At 34.7% G+C, this 19,905-nt stretch overlaps 1 protein-coding gene across 5 annotated transcripts in view; it reads left to right on the top strand.

Moving 5' to 3' along the window:
* LOC149086573 (histone-lysine N-methyltransferase eggless-like) overlaps positions 1 to 19,905 on the top strand; it is a 128,172-nt gene that overhangs the window by 80,864 nt on the left and 27,403 nt on the right. For all 5 annotated transcript variants that reach the window (XM_089230929.1, XM_089230930.1, XM_089230928.1 and 2 more), the window contains 12 exons: positions 742 to 815; positions 6,378 to 6,451; positions 6,699 to 6,757; positions 6,906 to 7,026; positions 7,159 to 7,282; positions 7,524 to 7,625; positions 9,025 to 9,205; positions 9,649 to 9,841; positions 9,981 to 10,166; positions 15,839 to 15,948; positions 16,781 to 16,979; positions 17,104 to 17,297. In XM_089230929.1, coding sequence (XP_089087055.1) covers positions 742 to 815; positions 6,378 to 6,451; positions 6,699 to 6,757; positions 6,906 to 7,026; positions 7,159 to 7,282; positions 7,524 to 7,625; positions 9,025 to 9,205; positions 9,649 to 9,841; positions 9,981 to 10,166; positions 15,839 to 15,948; positions 16,781 to 16,979; positions 17,104 to 17,297 — 1,617 coding nt within the window. The remainder of the gene's footprint in view (positions 1 to 741; positions 816 to 6,377; positions 6,452 to 6,698; positions 6,758 to 6,905; positions 7,027 to 7,158; positions 7,283 to 7,523; positions 7,626 to 9,024; positions 9,206 to 9,648; positions 9,842 to 9,980; positions 10,167 to 15,838; positions 15,949 to 16,780; positions 16,980 to 17,103; positions 17,298 to 19,905) is intronic.

Here is a 19,905-nt window from a genome sequence, read left to right as displayed (position 1 = left end):
GTATAAATCAATGCTTCCGATTTTTCAGCCTTATTAAAATCTTCCAGTCAGAAATCAATAATTCTTCCGATTTTTCGTATCTTCATAGAAAAATCCCGAACAGTCCTAGAATTGAGCTTTGTTTGAATGGAAAATCCCTAAAGAAAATACTCCTCCAGTCCTTGCAATTTCAGGCTGACCCCATTTTCTCACGGGAAGGTTAAATCACGGTTAGGGTTGATCACGGGATAAACTACAGATTTTTCAAGTCTGTGAATTGGCACCTATGTATAAATGATAATGAAAAGAGATTTTCATTTGCATCTGTGTGTGTTTCTTTAAGCAAGTGGTCAAGACATATTTTTTGATTGCTTGTCAAATTGTGTTTTTCTTTTTTGAATTTTTTTTTTTAAGAACTGTGCATTTTTCCAACATATATTCACAGCCAGTTGATGTGTATTCATGAATTATGTATAGGCATTTTTTAAGGGAATGGTGAAAGCATTATTAAAGTTAAGTAAGGCCAGAATTACACTATAAAAGTTTGATAAAAGTTCTTTTATACAACTTGAAAAATGCAACCAATAAGTTGATGGGTTACATTCGAGCAAATGTAACCGATCAGTTTGTTGGTTGTATTTTTCAAGTTTTATAAAAGCACTTTTACAAAACTTTTATAGTGTAATCTCAGTCTTAATTGAAAATATATTTGATGTATTTTAAAAAGTATATACATTATATATATATTTATTTATTTCACAGGTATCTGATCTTTTTTGATGATGGATATGCACAGTATACAGAGCATTGTGATATACGAGTGGTGTGTGATGAAAGTAAGCATTTAGTTCTGATTGGTTTGCATTTTGAGTTGTTACTGGCTTTCAATTAGTGTTTTGTATACAGGTTTACAGTTTTAATCCTGCAATCTGATGTTGACAACTTCCAGAACTGTGACCACTAGTTTCGCTATAGGCACGTTGCCGGAATCGAAACATCACGTAGGCGAGAAAAATTTCACAGATTGGAAATTCGCCGTGAAAAATTTCCTCATCAACTGTGGTTTGTGGAATTGTATTGTGCCGGGGACCAAACCAGTCGACAGCGCATTGGATCACTGAGACCTCGTGAAAATCAACTTGTCTTTTAAGCCTGCAACTGCAACAATCACACAGAAATGTGAAATTGCCAAAAAAGCATGGGATTTGCTCAATGACACCTTCGAAGATAAAGGCATTGTTCGTGTGGTAGGCCTATATCAGAGTCTTCTGGATATTCCTTTTCACGATTGCCGTACAGTAGACCAATACTTGGATAAATTCACGATCGTCACGGAACAACTCAAGAATGTCGGCAAGCCGTGGACGGACCACATCATTGGTGGTTTCATTCTCGTGAAATTACCAGACTATTACAAGCCTCTCGTCCTGGGTATTCGCAGATCTGGACAAGAAATCAAGACTTCATTCGTGAAAAGCCTGCTGCTGGAAGATCCCACTGAAGTTCCAAAACCGCCATCAAATTCTGTGTTTTTCGCAAAAAAGCAACCTGCCAGTGCTACAAAAGGAATCCGTTGTTTTAATTGCAATGAGCATAGACACAAGTCTATGACCTGCTCGAAACCAAAAAGGAAAAATTGCCAGAAAACTGCAAGTAAGTGTTCTGCTAATGCAGTTTGCTCTGAAAAAGAAATTGCTTCTAGGGCAACTGTTTCTTCCGTATTTTCTGCTGCAGTTTTCTCTGACAAACATGAGTGGTCCATAGACTGTGATGCATCAACTCATCTCAGTTGTTCATTGCCAATTTCACACAATGTATCATCTGAAGAAGAGGTCCGTCTAGACAATGGTGAAAAATTGTCAGTCACGGCACAGGGACGTAGCCATAGTGCTCAGCTCTTCAAAAACGCTACATGCTAAACATGTCAAGTCTGTGCCTACGCTCGCAATGAAGTGTTAGCTAGTGTCAGCCTAAGCTATTAGTCATCTTTGATGAGACCGGTTGCAAGATACTAAAAGAGAAACCCATTGTTGACAGCTCATCTGTTTTGGCAACTGCAGCAGAGGTGAATGAACTATATTGTCTTGATAATGAAACAAACTTTTTTGTACCACTTCAATGAAGTAAGACACCTGTCAGATATGGCACAGGAGACTGGGTTACCTTAATTTTCATTCCCTAAGAGAGCTGCAAAAATCACTTTATTTCAAATGTGATTTAAAATCTTATTTTGAGGATTGCAATGTTTGTGTTTGTGCAAAATCCCACCGCCAATCCTTTCCAAAATCAAGTAAAACACATGCGGGAAATCTTCTGGAACTTGTTCACTCAGATCTCTGTGGCCCCATGCAAATCTCATCAAAAGGTGGAGCTCGTTATTTTCTTACTTTCATTGATGATTTCTCCCGCAAATGCTTTGTATACTTCCTGAAGTCTAAAGATCAAGTTTTTGACAAATTTGTTGAATTCAAGACATTTTGGGAAAACCAGATGGAAAGAAAAATCAAAGCCTTACGTTCTGACAATGGTGGAGAATATGTCTCTGGAAAAATAGAAAATTTTCTGAAAGATGCTAAAATAGGCCTATTGCATCAGCAAACTGTGCCACATACACCTGAGCAGAATGGAGTAGCTGAACGCCTACGTACTTTGATGGAAGCTGCTCGTGCCGTGCTTTTCAGCTCTAATTTAGACTTTGTGTTTTGGGCCTAGGCCATCTTGACAGCTACCTACATTCGCAACCGATGTCCTACACAAGCTCTGAAAAATCTCACTCCCCAAGAACTGTGGTCTGGACGAAAACCTAGGATATTGCATCCTCACATTTTTGGATGTCAAGCCATGGTTCATACCGCTCCAGTGTAAAAGAAAGAAGCTGGATCCTAAAGCTTGGGATGGTATCCTTCTTGGCTACAGTGACGAAACCAAGGGTTATCACATTTATAATTCTCAAACAAATTGTTAGGGATAAGAAGTTCTTTTAAGACCAGTTTCCATTTGGCAAAATGGAGCTATAATCCATTTCCGTCGCCTGAAAATGCAGCTGATACAGTTTTCAACTGTTACTATCTCTGAGCCTTCTCTAGAGACTGAAAAATCATTTGAAAGCAGTTCAGAAAAGTCTTCTCCTTCCCATCCTGTGAGGATACCTGACATTTTGCCAAATGTTCCGATTAGATCTGATCGCTATCCTCAACTTACATGACAACAGAACATTCGTATCTTCAATGATGATTTTGTATTTTTCCAAGCTTCATTGTGTGAATGTACACCTAAATCATTGACTGAAGCTCTGAAAAGCCAGGATGCTGAACATTGGAAAAGGGCCATTGACGAGGAACTGAAATCGCATGCTGATAATCAAACATGGATTCCATATGAACTTCCTCCAGGTCAGAAATTCATTTCCATGAAATGTATATTCAAGATTAAGCAGACGGCTGATGGTTCTATTGAACGGTACAAAGCCTGTTTGTGGTTGCTCGTGGATGCTCCCAAAGCTATGGCCTTGATTATGATAAAAACTTCTCACCGGTCATCCGAACAACGCCGATCAGACTTCTGCTTGCCCTTACTGCTACATATGACGGGATGTTCATCACATGGATGTTACGACTGCCTTCATCCACCCGAAGTTGGATGAAGACCTGTATGTCAAGCTTCCATCTGGATCCATTTGTCATCTTTTGAAATCTGTCTATGGTTTGAAGCAAGCCAGTCGTTCATTGTATATGTTGCTACATGATGTTCTTCTCAACCTTGAGTTCACTCCGTCAGGATATGATTCTTTGTGTGTACTTCAAGATTGAAGGGGGGAAACAATCATTGTGGGAATATATGTGGATGACATTCTAATTTTTAGTGATGATAAATCTGCTACTGATGATCTCAAAACTGCCCTGATCAAAAAGTTTGTGATGAAAGACCTTGGTGAAGTGAACCATTGTTTGGGTATGAGGATCACTCGTGATTGAAAGAACAGAAAAATTTTCATTGATCAGGAAAAATATTTGAAGGATGTTCTTGTTCGTTTTGGCATATCTGATTGTCATGGTGTTGCCACTCCTCTTGAAGTAGGTCTTAATCTATCCAAGAAGGATGAACAGAGGACCGAATCTGAAAAGGAAGAGATGTCCTGTGTACCGTACAGAGAATCGGTTGGATCTCTTATCTTCGCTGCATATTCAACGAGGCCTGATATGGGGCCATTCAAGTATTATGTCATAATACTTGGGGGGGGGGGGGTTCCAATTTGCTGACTTTTGACGACAAGGGGGAGGGGGTTTGGATAATGCTTATGTTATCAACAACCCTTTATGAAAATATGAAATATTTTTAATGGCATCTTACTCAGTGCGCCAAAAACGAGAAAAGCCTTTCGATAGTTTGTGGGCACTTGAACTAACATTCTCCTTATTGATAAGTGCCCTACAGAGCCACTTTAGTGATATCTAAATGATTTGCGTATCCAAGTGATCTGAAAATGTGTCCGGGCCGCTTAAGTGCTCTGGAACTGGGCCATGCATCACTCAAGTGATCTGTAATTATATGCCGCAGATCATTTAAATAATCTGAGAATGTGCCACAGGTAACTTGAGTGATGTAGAACTGCACTGGGGGGGGGGGGGGGCACTTAAGTGCTCTAAAACTATGTCACATGTCAATCATTTCTAAATGTGTAACGGATCGCTTAAGTGTTCTGGAACACAGTTCGAGGTCATTCAAGTAATCTGAAAATGTGCCACGGGACGCTTAAATATTCTGGAATTGTATCATGGGACATTTAAGCAATCTGTAAATGTGCCGCTTAGTTCATTTTTACAAAATTAGGTTTGAGGAGGGCAGGCCGCATCAGATAACCACAGGGCCATATTTGGTCCGCGGACCAAGGTCCTTTATGCGATTTATCATTATATGGCTTAGAGGGTGGGTCCCAATGAATTTATTAAAGATAAATTTTTTGAGTTCATAGCCTTCAAATAACATTTAAATTAACGGAAATTGATTATAATAACATATATATAAAGGTATTCTCTTCTTAAATTTCAAATTAAAAATATATATTTATTTGCATTAAAAAAATAAATTTTTGATTGTGGGGGATTATGCTCCCCCCACCCCTCGTGTACGTCTCTAATCCCACCAATATGCGTTAGGATTCAGAGGGACAGAGCTGATGATGGAATTTTGCTGACAAGGGGAGAGGTGTCAGAGTTTTGCTGACGGGGAGGGGGGGGGTCAGAGTTTTGCTGACTTTTGCTGACAAGGGGGAGGGGATCAAAAATGGCAAAAAAAAAAAATTGCTTACGTAATACTTGAACGGCCTCTATAGCTTTTGCTGTTGGTCATCTAAGCAAGTTTAACAACAACCCTGGAAAAGCTCACTGGACTGCATTAAAATGTGTTTTTCAATATATCAAGTCGACTGTTTCCATGAAAATGATGTATGAAGCTGATCACTCTGAGCTTCCTGCATATGCTGATGCAGATTGGGGAAATCGTTTGGACACCAGAAAGTCCATATCTGGATATGCATTCATGATGTCAGGAGGAGCTGTCATCTGGATGTGTCAAAACAGCAACATTCTGTAGCTCTCAGTTCGACCGAAGCTGAATATATGTCTCTAAGTTCAGCAGCTCAGGAATGTGCCTGGTTGAGAGGAATAATGTGTGAGCTGAAATTGAAAGGACATCAGAAATCCACTGTGATTAATTGTGACAATCAATCTGAAATAAAATCTGCAGAGAACCCAAAATTCCGTGCTCGCACTAAACATATTGATGTAAGGCATCATCATATCAGATCCAAGATCAGAGAAGGGGACATACTCCTTCAATATGTGCAGAGTCAAGATATAATTGCAGACATACTGACAAAAGGACTGACAAGACCAGCTCATCAAAAGCTTTGCAAAGAACTGGGACTTGTCACCTGATTTGCACTAAGATAATTCAGACAGACCGAATTAAAGGGAGTGTTAGTGTAAATAATGTCTGATAGATGGCAGCACTTGTAACATATGTTATACCCTGATTGGTGTACTGTTTATGTTCCCTTTTCTCTTGTAACCATGGTTGTGTGTGCTATGTAGTTTGTAGTAATAATGTTTCTGTAATAAATATATCTTAATAGATCCATGGATTTGGACTCATTGTAACAGAGTCCATTGCTTTAAAACTTACGAGTGACTGGGTTAAGTGCATTAAACTCAAATTTTTATTGTATTTTGGTTGTAGTGAATATTTTTCCCCCCGGTTCTGCAAATTTTGTTATACCCAGGCTTGATTTTACTTTGCCCTCCCTTTTTGTGTTTTTATATCCATTTTATTCTCATGGATTTTTTTATTCATTATTATTATATCTTTTTTTGAGTTACCAAGTTCTTGTGAAATTATAGGTAAAAATGTATGGGAAGACATGCATCCAGAAACTCGAGAATTCATAAAAGGTTATTGCGAACAGTTTCCAGAGGTAAATACTACCTATTTAGTATATCAAATATATTTTAAGCATACATCAGAAACGTATTTTTTGAAGTAAAGAGATACTTAGTATACTGTATGTTAAAAAGTAATTGTTTGATTCTTGGTCGATTTCTATGGAAAATGCTTAATGTACCTCATCAAATATGTATTTTCTAAAGATGATTATTTACCATACCAGAAATGTGACTGTCCATGTTGTACAATCGATGTACAGTATACATATTTTTTTTTAGCGGCCAATGTTGAAATTGCAGAAGAATCAAGTAATCAAGACTGAATACAATTCTGGATGGTCAGTTCATTTTTTCGTCCTTAGTTTTGTATCAACTTCTCTTTCAAATGCATTTAAAATCATTTATTAACTTGAATCAATGTGATAAATATTTCTGTGGAAATATGATCCTGTCTATAATCCATTTTTATATTTATATGCCCTGTAGGTGGTTTGCAAAAGTTGTTGATGTAGATGCTAGCATGGTAAGGATGTATTTTGAGCAAGAAAATCGTTATGAATGGATCTACAGAGGCTCAACAAGGCTTGCACCCCTATTCAATGAACTGGTAGGTTGCTACCTAAATGAATATTTGAATTTATAATTATTGATGTAAATAGAGTTCACAATCTTCTTCAGATTGTAAATTGTATGAGTATGGAATAAAATATTTTAAGCAAATTATTTTTGCACCTTCTAGAATAAAGCCAAGCACTGTAGACTTAGTGGAAAAATGAGAAGACATAACCTAACTGCTAGAAAAAATAAAGATCAGCCTTATGTGGAGTATACTGTTGATAATGATGAAATCATTTTAGGTTCAGGTATTGTAAAAGTTGCTAATAACTAATCACTACGTCATTCTAGTCACTCTAATCAAAAATTTTATTTTAAATATAACCTAATTGAAATGGTTTTCCTTTAGAATAAATATTAGTCGCATAGCATACTATATTGAAAATTTGTTACACTATAGTTTCTGTACCTGATTCCACTCTGTTTTTTTTCAAAATAAATGTTATACTTTTTCTTCTTTTTTTGTATTTTTCTTGTCAAACATCATAGATGAATCTGATGGTGAAAAGGATGATGAAGTTGTTCAAAAGCCAGTGAACCGTAATGTTGCTATTAAATCTACCTCACAGACCAAGAGGACTGTATATGATGGTTAGTGGCCTTTCTTATCCCCCTTTGATTCATTTTTTTTGTTTGCGATAATAGAAAGTGCTATTTTTTCTTGTTTAATATATGCTCAGAGCTGCACACATTTTCATTATTAATGAAAGTTCTGATTGCATGTTTCATGATGATCTGTAGGTAATTAAATGTATTCAATAAGTATTTTGAGTATTTCCATTCACATAACATAGCTGCCAAGTCTCCCAAATTTTAGCTTCATCCCTTGACCTCCCAAAAAGTTCTTAAATCTCCCAAATTTTTACAAAAATCACAAAAAATCCCTAATTGCCCCTAAAAATTCCCTACTTCATTAAAAAAAAATCCCCTGTTATGAAAACTATCCCTAAGGAATTGTGGGGCAGTCTTTTGCCTGTTTTTTTCCCTTTCGAAATGACGTCACATGTCGTAAATGGGGAAATTCCCTTTTTAAGGAAATTGCAAACCCTCTGATGTTAACAAGAAAGTTGTTTGTCTTATTGTGCAGGGAAATAGCTTAGCAGCCAATAGTCCTGGATAATAATTGAAGATTATAGTGACGCGCATGTGGTCAAAACTTCCTCTTTTGTTGAAGTTACATACGTGCGATATAACAAAACATGAATACTGATAAGCAAAAACATATTTAATCAATTTTAAAGATACTTATTCAACTATGAATTTCCTTTCATCAAACGTTCCAGAAAAGGGCTGACTTTTCTTTTTTGTACAAGTCATGTTACGGACATAAACATCTGTCATGGTGGAAAGACTGACATCACTCATGTGTGATGAAAAAAAAAACCAAGCAAGTGTCACAAAAAGTCAGTGTTCAAAAATTGACGCTTTTTTTCCCTTCATCTTCCAATGATTTTGGGGTCATTCACACAGAATGTTTGTTCACAGCGTTTATGATTGAACACAATATTTATTTATTTTTTTAGATCACCATTTTGAAGTTTTGGCCTCCAATTTCACTTGTTTTTTGCGTAGGGATTTTATTCCCAGGGGTTAAACTTCCATGTGTGTGAAATTCCTATTTTATTTAATTTCAACTTTTGAGTAGGGATTTTATTCCCTATGATTCAATTTTTATGTGCGGAAAATCCCTATTTTATTTAGAAAAATCCCTTTTGTACCTATTAGAGAGTGGTTTTAGTATAAAATATGTGAGTCCCCGCGAAAATCTCCCTAATTTTCATTTTTAAAAATTGGCAGCTATGACATAACTTTTAGAATGCTTATTTGTTAATACTACCATTTGTACTGAATAAAATGTACAGTATGAAAAGAAATTAATGAATGGGTTATAAAATGCATATCATTGCTAAATTTAATTTATTACTGTTTGAAAAAATAAATTGCGATCTCTGAAAAACTTAAATTTTTTTGTTTCTGTAATTTATTTCAGCTTCTAAAGATCGCCGTCCAGAGCGTATGGAAGGGGAACTTTATTTTATTACGCTCCCTGATTTTATCCGTCCTTCCTACGCAAGTCATCGATGTGGTTTTTTGTGTATGAAGGATGATGATCCTGCGAAATACAAGGGCCGTAACCCATTACTAATACCTCTGCTTATGGGATGGGAAAGGTAGAATTTTTTCTTTATTAATTGTTTTTTACAAGTTATTATTGTTTCCTGAAAAAGGAAATGGGACTTATCCTGTTTTGAATTTGAACTTTTGATTTTTTTCAGCTTGCACACAGAAAAGTTCAATATGCAGCAACTTCCCTTAAACAAAAATAAATGTTTATTCAACATTTGGCTGATTTATATCTGTCCAATAATTTTGTTAAATTGTGATTTTAATTCCTGAGTGTCAAGATTGTTTGGAACATATTATAAAAGTTTCTTTTCTTATTTTTACCACATTATTAAATATATTCTCATATCAAATGGCACACAGAAAAATACTACCTTTTATAGAGCTACTGAAAATGATGTACATAGACTGCATATATATATAATTTGTCTCTTTTGTTTCTTTAGTTTCATACAAATTTTTCATGGGTTTTATCATTTGTTTCCTACAGACGAGTTGTAAAGTTCAGGCTAAGAAGCTACAACCTAGTGGTTATGTACCGTTCTCCCTGTGGTAGATCACTCAGGAACATCCAAGAAGTAGCAAAATATCTTTTATTGGTCAAATCTTCGTTGACAGTAGATCTGTTCACATTTGAGCCTGAACTAAATCCTCTTCAGTCATTCAAGATAAAACCTGCTGAGGTTAGCACTTGTTCTTAGTAAAATTTAAGTTTTTTACCTTGAGTAAATTAAGTTATTTAGGCTTGAGAATTTGTTTGTGTCTTATTGAGTATAATATCCTGTTTCAAAATATTGTTATTTATTTTTCTTTTATGATCAGGTTAAGTGGTCAAATGAGGATATCACTGATGGAAAAGAAAATGTTCCAATTCCCTGTGTCAACTGCATTGATGATAAAGAACCTGCTCCTTTGGAGTATGCAACAGAAAGATTTCCAGGGAAAGGGGTCGAACTGAACTTGGATACAGAGTTTCTCTGTGGTTGCGATTGTACTGATAATTGTCAGGTATTTGGGATTAATTTAGGTTTTCTGTTTTATTTATTTTTTTAGAAACATTCTCAATATGTGATGAAGATGAAGCTTCGAATACTGTAAATGATTGCCCGATTTTTTAAAACTCAGACTATTTGCAATAGCTTAATGTATAGAGTCTGCTCAAGTGAACTGTTGCAATGAAATAGTAAGCAAATGGTGATAATTATTAAAATTATTCTTGCATGAGATTAATGTGTGGGGTCAGGAATTTTCATCAGTAATCTTTCTTATGTCATTGGTGGGATTTTTGTTAAATCTTATTTTTTATTGTAATACAGCAAAACTTCGTTAAGTTGTCACCCTAATAAGTCGTAACTTCAGTGAAGTCATCGTTTTTCTTCAGACCTGTCCAGCTTTCATAGACAACAATGTTATTAAACCCTCATTTACTTGTCGCTAATTTCAGTTAACTCGTCACCATGAAAAAGTTTGAAAGAGAGGAACAGATAATTTTTATGGCTTCCTTTAAAAAGATAGCTTTTGTTAACAGCATTGCCATATGCTTAAAAGTTACCATAAAAGCCTTATGTACCAAAATGGAGCCGTTCAAGTAACAAAAGTTATGCTGGGGAAGTTCATTTGCTGACTAAAGTTTTTGAAACATTAAGAACTGTTCAAGCAAGACCTTATTTCTGCATGGGCCCCACTAATTTAATGCTCCAAATTTAAACAAATTATCCTTGTTGAAAAACCAGACATTTTTTCCAAAGTTGAGGTCTTCTAACGTGTGCTTTTCTCCCCCAAAGCAGAATGTGTCAAAATCTCCGAGCGTACGTCGCAGAACAATTAGCGCTACTGCAGAACAATTCGGAAGAATTTTAAGAAAAATTACAAAAAACACTATTACATGTATGGGGATTTTTACCGCAGAACATTTCCAGTCAGCCAAGGGCTCGTCGCAGAACAGTGCTAAACATTCTGCTTTGGGGCTTTTCCCTAACCCGGGCGTTCTACAAGTCCCTCAAAGTAGACCTTGTGTTCGATATCTCCTTGCAGTTAGTATGTGAAAGATTACCTTGATAAATTTTATCAAGATTACCTTGTAGTTGTTTCATGAACTACTGATAAAGAACTAAAACACAAAAGTTAAATTTCATCTATGTGTAAAATTGATGTGCAGAAAAGCTAACTATTCTAACATCTAACAGTTGCTATGATTAGTCTAAATTAAAAATTATTAGTATAAATCAAAGTGTACCAGTATATTTTAACACAATAAGTTAAGTAATAAGAGCTCTAAAAAGCTAAACATTTCAAAATTTTTTCTTCTGCAATCTATAAATTTTCTTAATATCAGGGGTGCAAGAGCTGCGCCAATTGCGCCAAACTGCGCGGAAACGGTTCTCTTGCAACATGGTGCGCCAAGGCGCAGAATCCCTGCGCATTTGCGCCAATTCTTGTTGTGGTTCGCGGAGGTACCGCTAATGTACTGTAGTACGTCAAATACCCTTAATTAAGCAAAAATTCGCATGAAAATGTTGTTCACGGGACGCGTTCTTTCCGAGACACGGAAAAAGATACGGGGAGGGGGGGGGGGGGAGAAACTTCAATTTTTTTTTCACTTCCCACCATCTACCACAATCGCGTTATCTCGTGACCTTGGAAAGTAGTTATACTACCTTGAAGTATAAAGTCCTGTACTGTTATTGGAATAACCGGCGGGCTATCAAAGTCCCTGAATAAATATGCAGAATTTTCCGATTTCGGAGACCGTTTTTTATTTGCTGGTTATAGGTTATATACTGGAAATAACGGTAATTTCGCGGCTGCCAACTTGCGTTCTAAGACGGCATGCATCGAAAAGAGGATTGGTTTACTCGTTTAAATTACCGAAATTTTTCGGAGATCGTTGGGAAAAAATAGAATCTGTAAAAACTCCAGCTAAAATATTCATAGTTTTGTCATCTAGCCACTATGCGGTCATTTGGTTATCGTCGGCGGTTGCAGATCGTAACAATTTTAGATCGCGAAAATCCGGATTTGGCGAACGGGGCCGGCTCGAGAGAAAAAAATCTCTACCCATGCAGAACCTTTTTTTTTGGCGCTACTGACCATGTGTTTTTTGGTCGACAAACCTTTTTCACCCTTTCAACTCCATTTGGCACCCCTCCTTGAGCGGCGCCCAATAAGGCCGCACGGTCCGCCACTGCATTGGTGGGGGAGGGGTATGCTCTTAACAATAGTCAGAGGAAGGAGTTTGTACTAGGGCATGCTCATTTTACGTAACTTCTGTGAGATACCTAATATATATTAATGTCCTACTTTTCCAAAACATGTTGTTTGAGAGAATGAAATATTTGCACCCTTTCTTGTTTTTCGCACTCCCTCTCATGCATTGCTGGGATGGTACATTACTCCCTCACGTATTGCTGGGATGTTGTTTAACATTGTATCACCAACAGAACTATTGATTATGTGTGATGAATGGGTTGCACTACAATCCAAACAATTACAAGAAGTGAGATCAGTTCAGAGAATAGATAGATAGATATTGGGCAGACATATTCAAACTTTGTAACTTTGAAAGCTGCGCAAAGTTCAAAATTTTGCCAGTTTTGGTGAAGACTTTTTTATCTTCAGCACATGGTAACACAGACAGTGAAAAAGAGTTCATTGTTAACAAATAAATAAAAGTCTGTTCGAACATTGAAAAATCTGTCCATGCAATGCTTTAATGTTTAATGGAATAAGACATACAAAATCTTATGTTCAAGGGCATAAAAAATTGGAAAAAAATAGTCATTGAGATGCTGTACTTCTGAAATCGAATCGTGATTTGTAATCTATTAACATGCTATTAGGTTGAGAAATTCTTTAAGTAAATAAGGTATTTATATTTTTCTCATTTTTTGCATTTTGCTTTTAAATTTAATAATTCCTTTAAATTCTGTGAGAAGCCAATTTTTTTTTTTCACGGAAACTCTTATTATATTCTGCACGCACTTTTTTTGCTATATCAGGAGGAATAAGATTTTGGTGTTAAAGCAGCAGAAATTCTTGCTGCCTAGGTTTTCAGTATGCATGTTGCTTAATTTGAAATGAGTAATAATTTGTATTCGTCATTTCAGTAATGCACGTTTTATTAATGACAGATAAGATAATTCAGAAAAAATTTAAATGGATTTTAATTTGTGAATGGAATTTATTTAGAATTATTTGTTTCAACCATTTTTGGCAAAAATTTTCACATTTCACAGAAAAATTACTCCTTATATTGCAGATACAGTTTGTGTTTAGTTCTGCTCCATTTTCAAAATTTCTGCTCCAAAAATGAAATTTGCTGCTCCGAAATGGATGAGGGGCACTTGCACCCCTGTAATATATATTGTAATTTTAATTCATATTTTAATAAATGTTATATTGCTTTAAATTTATACAATTTTCACAATAATGCACAGTAAAACTGACAGCACTTTGCTTAAGTTGTCACTCCACTTAAGCTGTTATAATTTTTCGATAACATGGAGGTGATGCCTTATCGAGGTTTTGCTGTATTAATAAGTTTAATAATATTTATAAATTGATAATATTATTTATTATATATTATTTATTATATATTTATTATTGTTAATATAAAATTTAATAATATTAATAAGTTTCTGTTAAATTAATCAAAAATTAATTAAATTTAAAATTAATTTAAATTTTAATCCAGTGTTAGTAAAAAAATCAACTTTGTTGATTTTTTTACTAACACTGGATTTTATTTTGATCAATTACAGATATTTTGTAGAAATAATCATATGTAATATCATTCACAATTCTGTATAGTCAGAATCTTCTCTTATTTCAACTTCAGATGTCGACCAACTCAAAATCATATTGTAGAATTCAGTTAGTCTGTGGTATAATCAATATTTAAACATGTATATTCAGTGAGCTTCTGCATATCAATTTTTTTTCTTGGTGTTTGTTATTTTCCTGGGGTTTTCCCCAGCAGGACAGCGTTGGCAGTTCAGCAGAGTGAGTGGTCTTTCTCAAAGAAAATATTGACATACTCAAGCAATTAATACATGCCTTGGTTTCCACTTTCTAGGTAAACCATAAATGAAGATAAGTTGATCATGTGTAGATATTTAAATGGAATTCTTTTCTCCTTTTGAATGCCCTTTCCTGGTGTTTCGTCAGCGTTGACTTTTTTTTGTACGAGTATAGCCATCAGTTTTCAAAGATAGATACATATCTTGTATTTTTTTGCTTTCATTGGGTAGAAATTATTACAAATTTCACTCAGAACTTTGGTGACAAGTTTGAAACACTTGGCAGAACATTTGAAATTGATTTTTTCAGGGAGAATTTTCTGTGATTTTTTTCCATTGTAAGTCACATATTCTTGACCTAAACTTGTGATTTGTATATAACAGTAAAACCTGTCTATAGCGATACTGTAGGGACGTAGAAAAAATATTGTTATAGACAGTTTGAGCATTTGTGCTATTTCCTATTGAATAGGAATTCTGCCGGGACCAAAGAAAATATCATAAGCAGGTATATCGTAATAGATTGTATTGTTATACACAGGTTTCACCATATATTACATTGGAATGTTCCTGAGTTAACGACACCTTTTCTTCAAAGTTTCAAATTTTGATTGCGATTCACTACAAACTTTTTTCAAACTTCAAAAACAGAATGTAAAAGAATCATTAGAACCTTCAAAACAGACTTCTTTTTGGATCTGATCAAATCCGCCAATGACATCAGTGCTGCCGACTGTTTCAAGTTTTATGTGCAGAAATCGCCTAAGTGTGATGTCGCTTGTGGGATTTCTGCACTAAACATATATATATTTCAAGGATGCAAAATGGGTATACAAAAAATTTTTTCAGTGGGTTTTGTGCACCAAATGAAGCGCCAATAAATCAACTACAAGAAACCAGTTTTAACTCACTTTTGAATTTTTTGTCAGTTATGGAGTTTCTGAAATAAGTGCTTCAATTGAGTTTGATGATCGTTTTAGAAGACTAGACAAAAATTTATTGTCTCCACTGTAAACAGCAGTTTTAGCATTTGGTAAACATCATCTTCCACCCCCCTAATTTCCAATACCATTTGGGTGAAAGTTTTAGCAAAACAAGTAACAGTATGATGATTGAAAGTGGTTTCAAAATCAAACTTAACTAAATAACTGATTTTCTAAAAAAATGACAAAGATCCAAGTGAATAATTTCCAACATTCAAAAAATATGTTCTGTACATTAAATTGCTTCAACCTGGAAGCCTTAATTCTTAATCTATTGATATTTGTTTACATCTAGAGCGAACAGATGCATGAAATGAATGCAATATATTTTTATAGCATGAATTAATATTATATAGATTTATATATATAAATGCCACATTTGTTATAAATTGTAAGCATTTGAAACTTTTTGATTAAAATTAGATTAATCGATTAGAATTTTTTGATTGACGAGTTAAAAATTTTAATCGATTCCCAACCCTGCTTCAAAAATTTATTGTATAATGGCTATTTGATTTCATTGTAGAAATTTAGTATTGCATACTTTAAGGAAGTGAACCTCAAGTATGCCTTGAGGTTCCAAAAAATTACCCACAAGTATCTTCTCTGGGTTGTGTTTTTGTGCATGTGATAATAATGGCTTTTATTTTTCATTACCACTTTTTTCTGATTTCCTTAGAATCCTCTAAAATGCCAGTGTCAGCAGCTCACGATAAAAGCATTCAGTAAGGATGGCAACACAGTGAAAGGTTATAAGAACAGGCGTCTCAGGGAATTAATCATCACAGGGTATGTATATCATATTTCATATGAATATACAATTGATGTTTGTTGTAAAGATCTTCATTATTCTATTAAAAACGATCACTGTATCGGATGGTTGTTGTATCAAAGGAAAACATATAGTAGGTCATTAGCCTATATAAAAACATTTGAGACTTACCATAACAATCTCTATAACGCATGGCCATTTTCACAAGCATCAACTGTATGATACTTTTTGAAGTGATTTCCAAAGAACACAACTCTATGATCAGAGACAACATAGATGCATTATTTTTTTCTTTACATTTAATTTTGATTTCAGGTAAACATTACTCGCTATCAGTGTTACCCAAAAACATGATTTTGAAGATTAACTTCACTCTTCAAAATTTTGAGGAGTATTTTTGTAAAAAGAGGGGTATTTTCTTTATGAAAACAGAAATAATTATATTAAAAAACTCCTAAAATTTTTAGTGGTATTTTCACTCCTTTACAAAATTTGGGGGAGTAAAATTGAGTTTGATGCATGAATCATGCATCTAGATGCATATTGGCAAACACTGCTCACTACTATACGCATCTCTGGTCTATCACCAGCACCATTTTATTTCCAAAGAGATGGGTTGTATTTCAGTTAATTATTCTGGAATGTAACTGTGCATTTATGTAAGTTCCATTCCTGTATGCTTACAGGTGCTGCCACTTATTTTCTAAAGATAAAACTGGCGCTGAATAAATATTTTTATAAGGAAAATTTATAAATATTGTAAGGTCTGTTACTTGCTGTGGGGATTTGTTTTTGAAGTGTAGACAGGCTTGCATTTTTGAAATGAACCATTTGTTATTATTTTTTCAGTATTTATGAATGTAATGTCCGGTGCAGTTGTAACAAATCGTGTCCTAACAGAGTCGTTCAGCATGGTCTGCAAATTCGACTTCAGATGTTCAAAACAGAAAAGAAAGGATGGGGCATACGATGTCTCGATGATTTGGACTGTGGGCAGTTTATATGCATATATGCTGGTCAACTTCTAACAGAACAAGGAGCCGATGAAGTGAGTTTTTAGTTAAAACAGTGCACGTTAATTCAGCTTTCACCACATAAAAATTGATTGATAGTATATTCATAAGAAATGTAGAGATGACACTTTTTACATCTTTGGTTTATATTTTTAAAAGGATGGCAATCAGTATGGGGATGAGTATTTGGCTGAACTTGATCACATTGAAGTTGCGGAGAAAACAAAGGAAGGTTATGAATCTGATGTCCCTGATGCAATCGAAATAGATGATGATGTATATGAAAAGCAAGATACTGATAGCAAAGATGGTGAATCTGATGATGAAAGTGATTCCTCTTCCACTAAGTCAAAGTAAGTCTATCAAAGTTGTGAAAGTCCTTTGACGCACGTTTTCTTGGTTCTCAAAATTGTAAAAAAAAAATTGCAAAAATTTTTTCCCTCTGAAAAGCAGAAAAAATTCTCTTAAAACTGACAACCTGCTTGACTGCAACGATAAAGTTAAATGGCCTGGGGGAACCCAAATATATGTAAATAATGCATGTCAAGTTTAAAAAAACTGACCAATTATCCGACACACTCAAATACATTACCTTTTGCTTTTCCTGAAACTTCCATGTAAGTAGAGGATCAAGCAATCCACATCCGCAATCAGTCCACATAGTAGGCTTATACTATATACAAGGTGGTTTGGTTTAAATCATGTTGGTTTTGACCAAATGTTTTTTTTCCCAAAAAATCACATAAAAACAATACTCATCCCCACATGAAAAATATCATATTGGCTCATTATTAACCGAAAAAAATGTTTCATTCTTACCACATTTTATATTCTTGGGGGTACATTCTAATGGTATATCTTTAAATGGCTAAGATGATATAAGTGATTTATTCCAAAAAGTCTCATAAAAGTTGCCTGAATACAAGTTTTCTTTTATATTAAGTATCTTAGCTGCTCACACAAAGTTATATACAGCATCAAAATTTGTCATTCTTACTGTATTTTCTAACTTTGCGCTGCATTCTGATGCTCTATCTTAATCAAATTCATGAATGAGGATTGCATCACACATACTTAGTGGCGGTGTATTATCTCACAGGCTTTTTTCCCCTTCACAAAGAAGCAGCAAGTAACAGTGTAGTGACTTCACTGTCATGTTAAGGGCAGGAGAACTTATAATCCAAAAAGACACCAGCTGCCCCCAAAATACAAAGACCAGTGTGTTAGTAGTTACATTACCTCGCAGACATTTTCATTTTCGTTCCATAGGAAGCAGTATATCTCATACTGTATATCACCACCAGGCTTAATCAAAATTCCACTGTACAGTAGTAAAAGCCCAAAATTGGCCAGTTCGCGAAGTGGCCAGTGATCCCTGTCCAAATAATTTTCAGTTAGAAATTCTTTGTAATATGGATTGGATCACCGTTTGGTTAGGATGTACAGTGGTAAGTGATTTATGAAAAATAATCGGCTATATTCAGGGTGATTATAATTAAAGTTCTGATTCCAAAACACGAATAAGAACTGCTGGTCAGAATGGCTTGAAAATTTGCATGGATACGTTGCATGAAGCAATGGAATTTTCTTTTGGCGAAAGAAAAAAAAACAACTTTAAAATGTACAAGTAGATGATGCTGTACTTGGCTAGCATTATAATCTATTTTGCACAACCATATCATTTCGGCACTTCAACAGCATCAGTGTGTGAATAGCAAGGCTGGACAAATCCCAGATGCCAGGGTGATTAGAAAATTAATTTTGGCACCTAAAATTCCATATGAATCATTGCTAAAATAAAGCGTAAGTACGAGACAAGTTTTTTTGATTTTATAATGTTTCTTCTAACATGAGAATAGGTCATAAAGTTCCGGAAAAGTAAAGAAAAAAACATTATTCAGGACTTTTTCTTGGGGGAAAACATGCTTCACTCCTCACGAATTTGGCTGGCACTTAAATTTTTTTTAGATTTGTCCAGCTCTGGTGGATAACACAGCTTTTATCAAGATGCACATTACAACACCAGCGAAGCAGCTGCTGAAGAACCATTTTGACAATAACAACTGGCTGCCATGTTCACCTGACAGGTGAACACTACCATAACCTTTGCAACTTTTGATCCCCAAAATATTATGTGCAGTGGTCAGATTGAAAACTTTGGTGAATTAAAAGCACATCCACACATCATTACCATGACATAGGTCTATGCTGATCTGTTGTTGAACAAGCATTTTTGTTCTTCCACCTCACAGCCAGAACACGGTGGACAACATATTTAACATTTCTTGTGTGAGTTGTAGTTGTTTGTTTAAATGACTCCATTTTTGTAATGTTTCCATGAATTATGTGAAATTGTGCCATGCATTATAATTTTGCTTTGACGGGCTATGGTTTCTGTTCTGCAAGAAAATTTCCTATGCACTCGATGAGTACAGCTTCATAGTCTATTTTATATTTTAAGTATTTTTTTCCCTTCACCATAAAAAATTCCATTGCCTCAGGAACATTCATGCAAATTTTCAAGTCATTCTGACCAGTGGGTTTTTATTTTACAGTGTTTTGAAATTGGAACTTTACAATCACCCTGTATATTGTAAATCATTGCTAATTAATATGCATTAATTATGCTTCATTAAACTTATATTTGCCTAGTTTTTATTAGAGTTTTTGCAAAATAGCGTCCTAATTAAGCGTATTGAAAATAACTGGACAAAACAATTTTATTATATGGTTAATAATAGCATTAAGAATTAAACACAAAATATTTCCTTGAGTTAAGCTATGAAATAACTAAATTGCAAAAGTTGGTTTGTATTAAAATGTAAGAAATATTTATAGATTAATTAATATGGGAATTGTGTTAATTACATTAATAAACATTTTATTTTAATTAATTATAGAAGTTTGAATGATTTTTTAGAAATTTTATTGTTTTTTATGTAAATGCTATTAAAACAAAAA

The sequence above is a fragment of the Pholcus phalangioides genome, unplaced genomic scaffold, assembly GCF_987345545.1.
Source record: "Pholcus phalangioides strain wild (caught in Gottingen) unplaced genomic scaffold, Ppha-v1.0 ptg000004l_1, whole genome shotgun sequence".
NCBI lineage: Eukaryota > Metazoa > Arthropoda > Arachnida > Araneae > Pholcidae > Pholcus > Pholcus phalangioides.
This window is presented reverse-complemented; position numbering and strand designations above follow the sequence as displayed.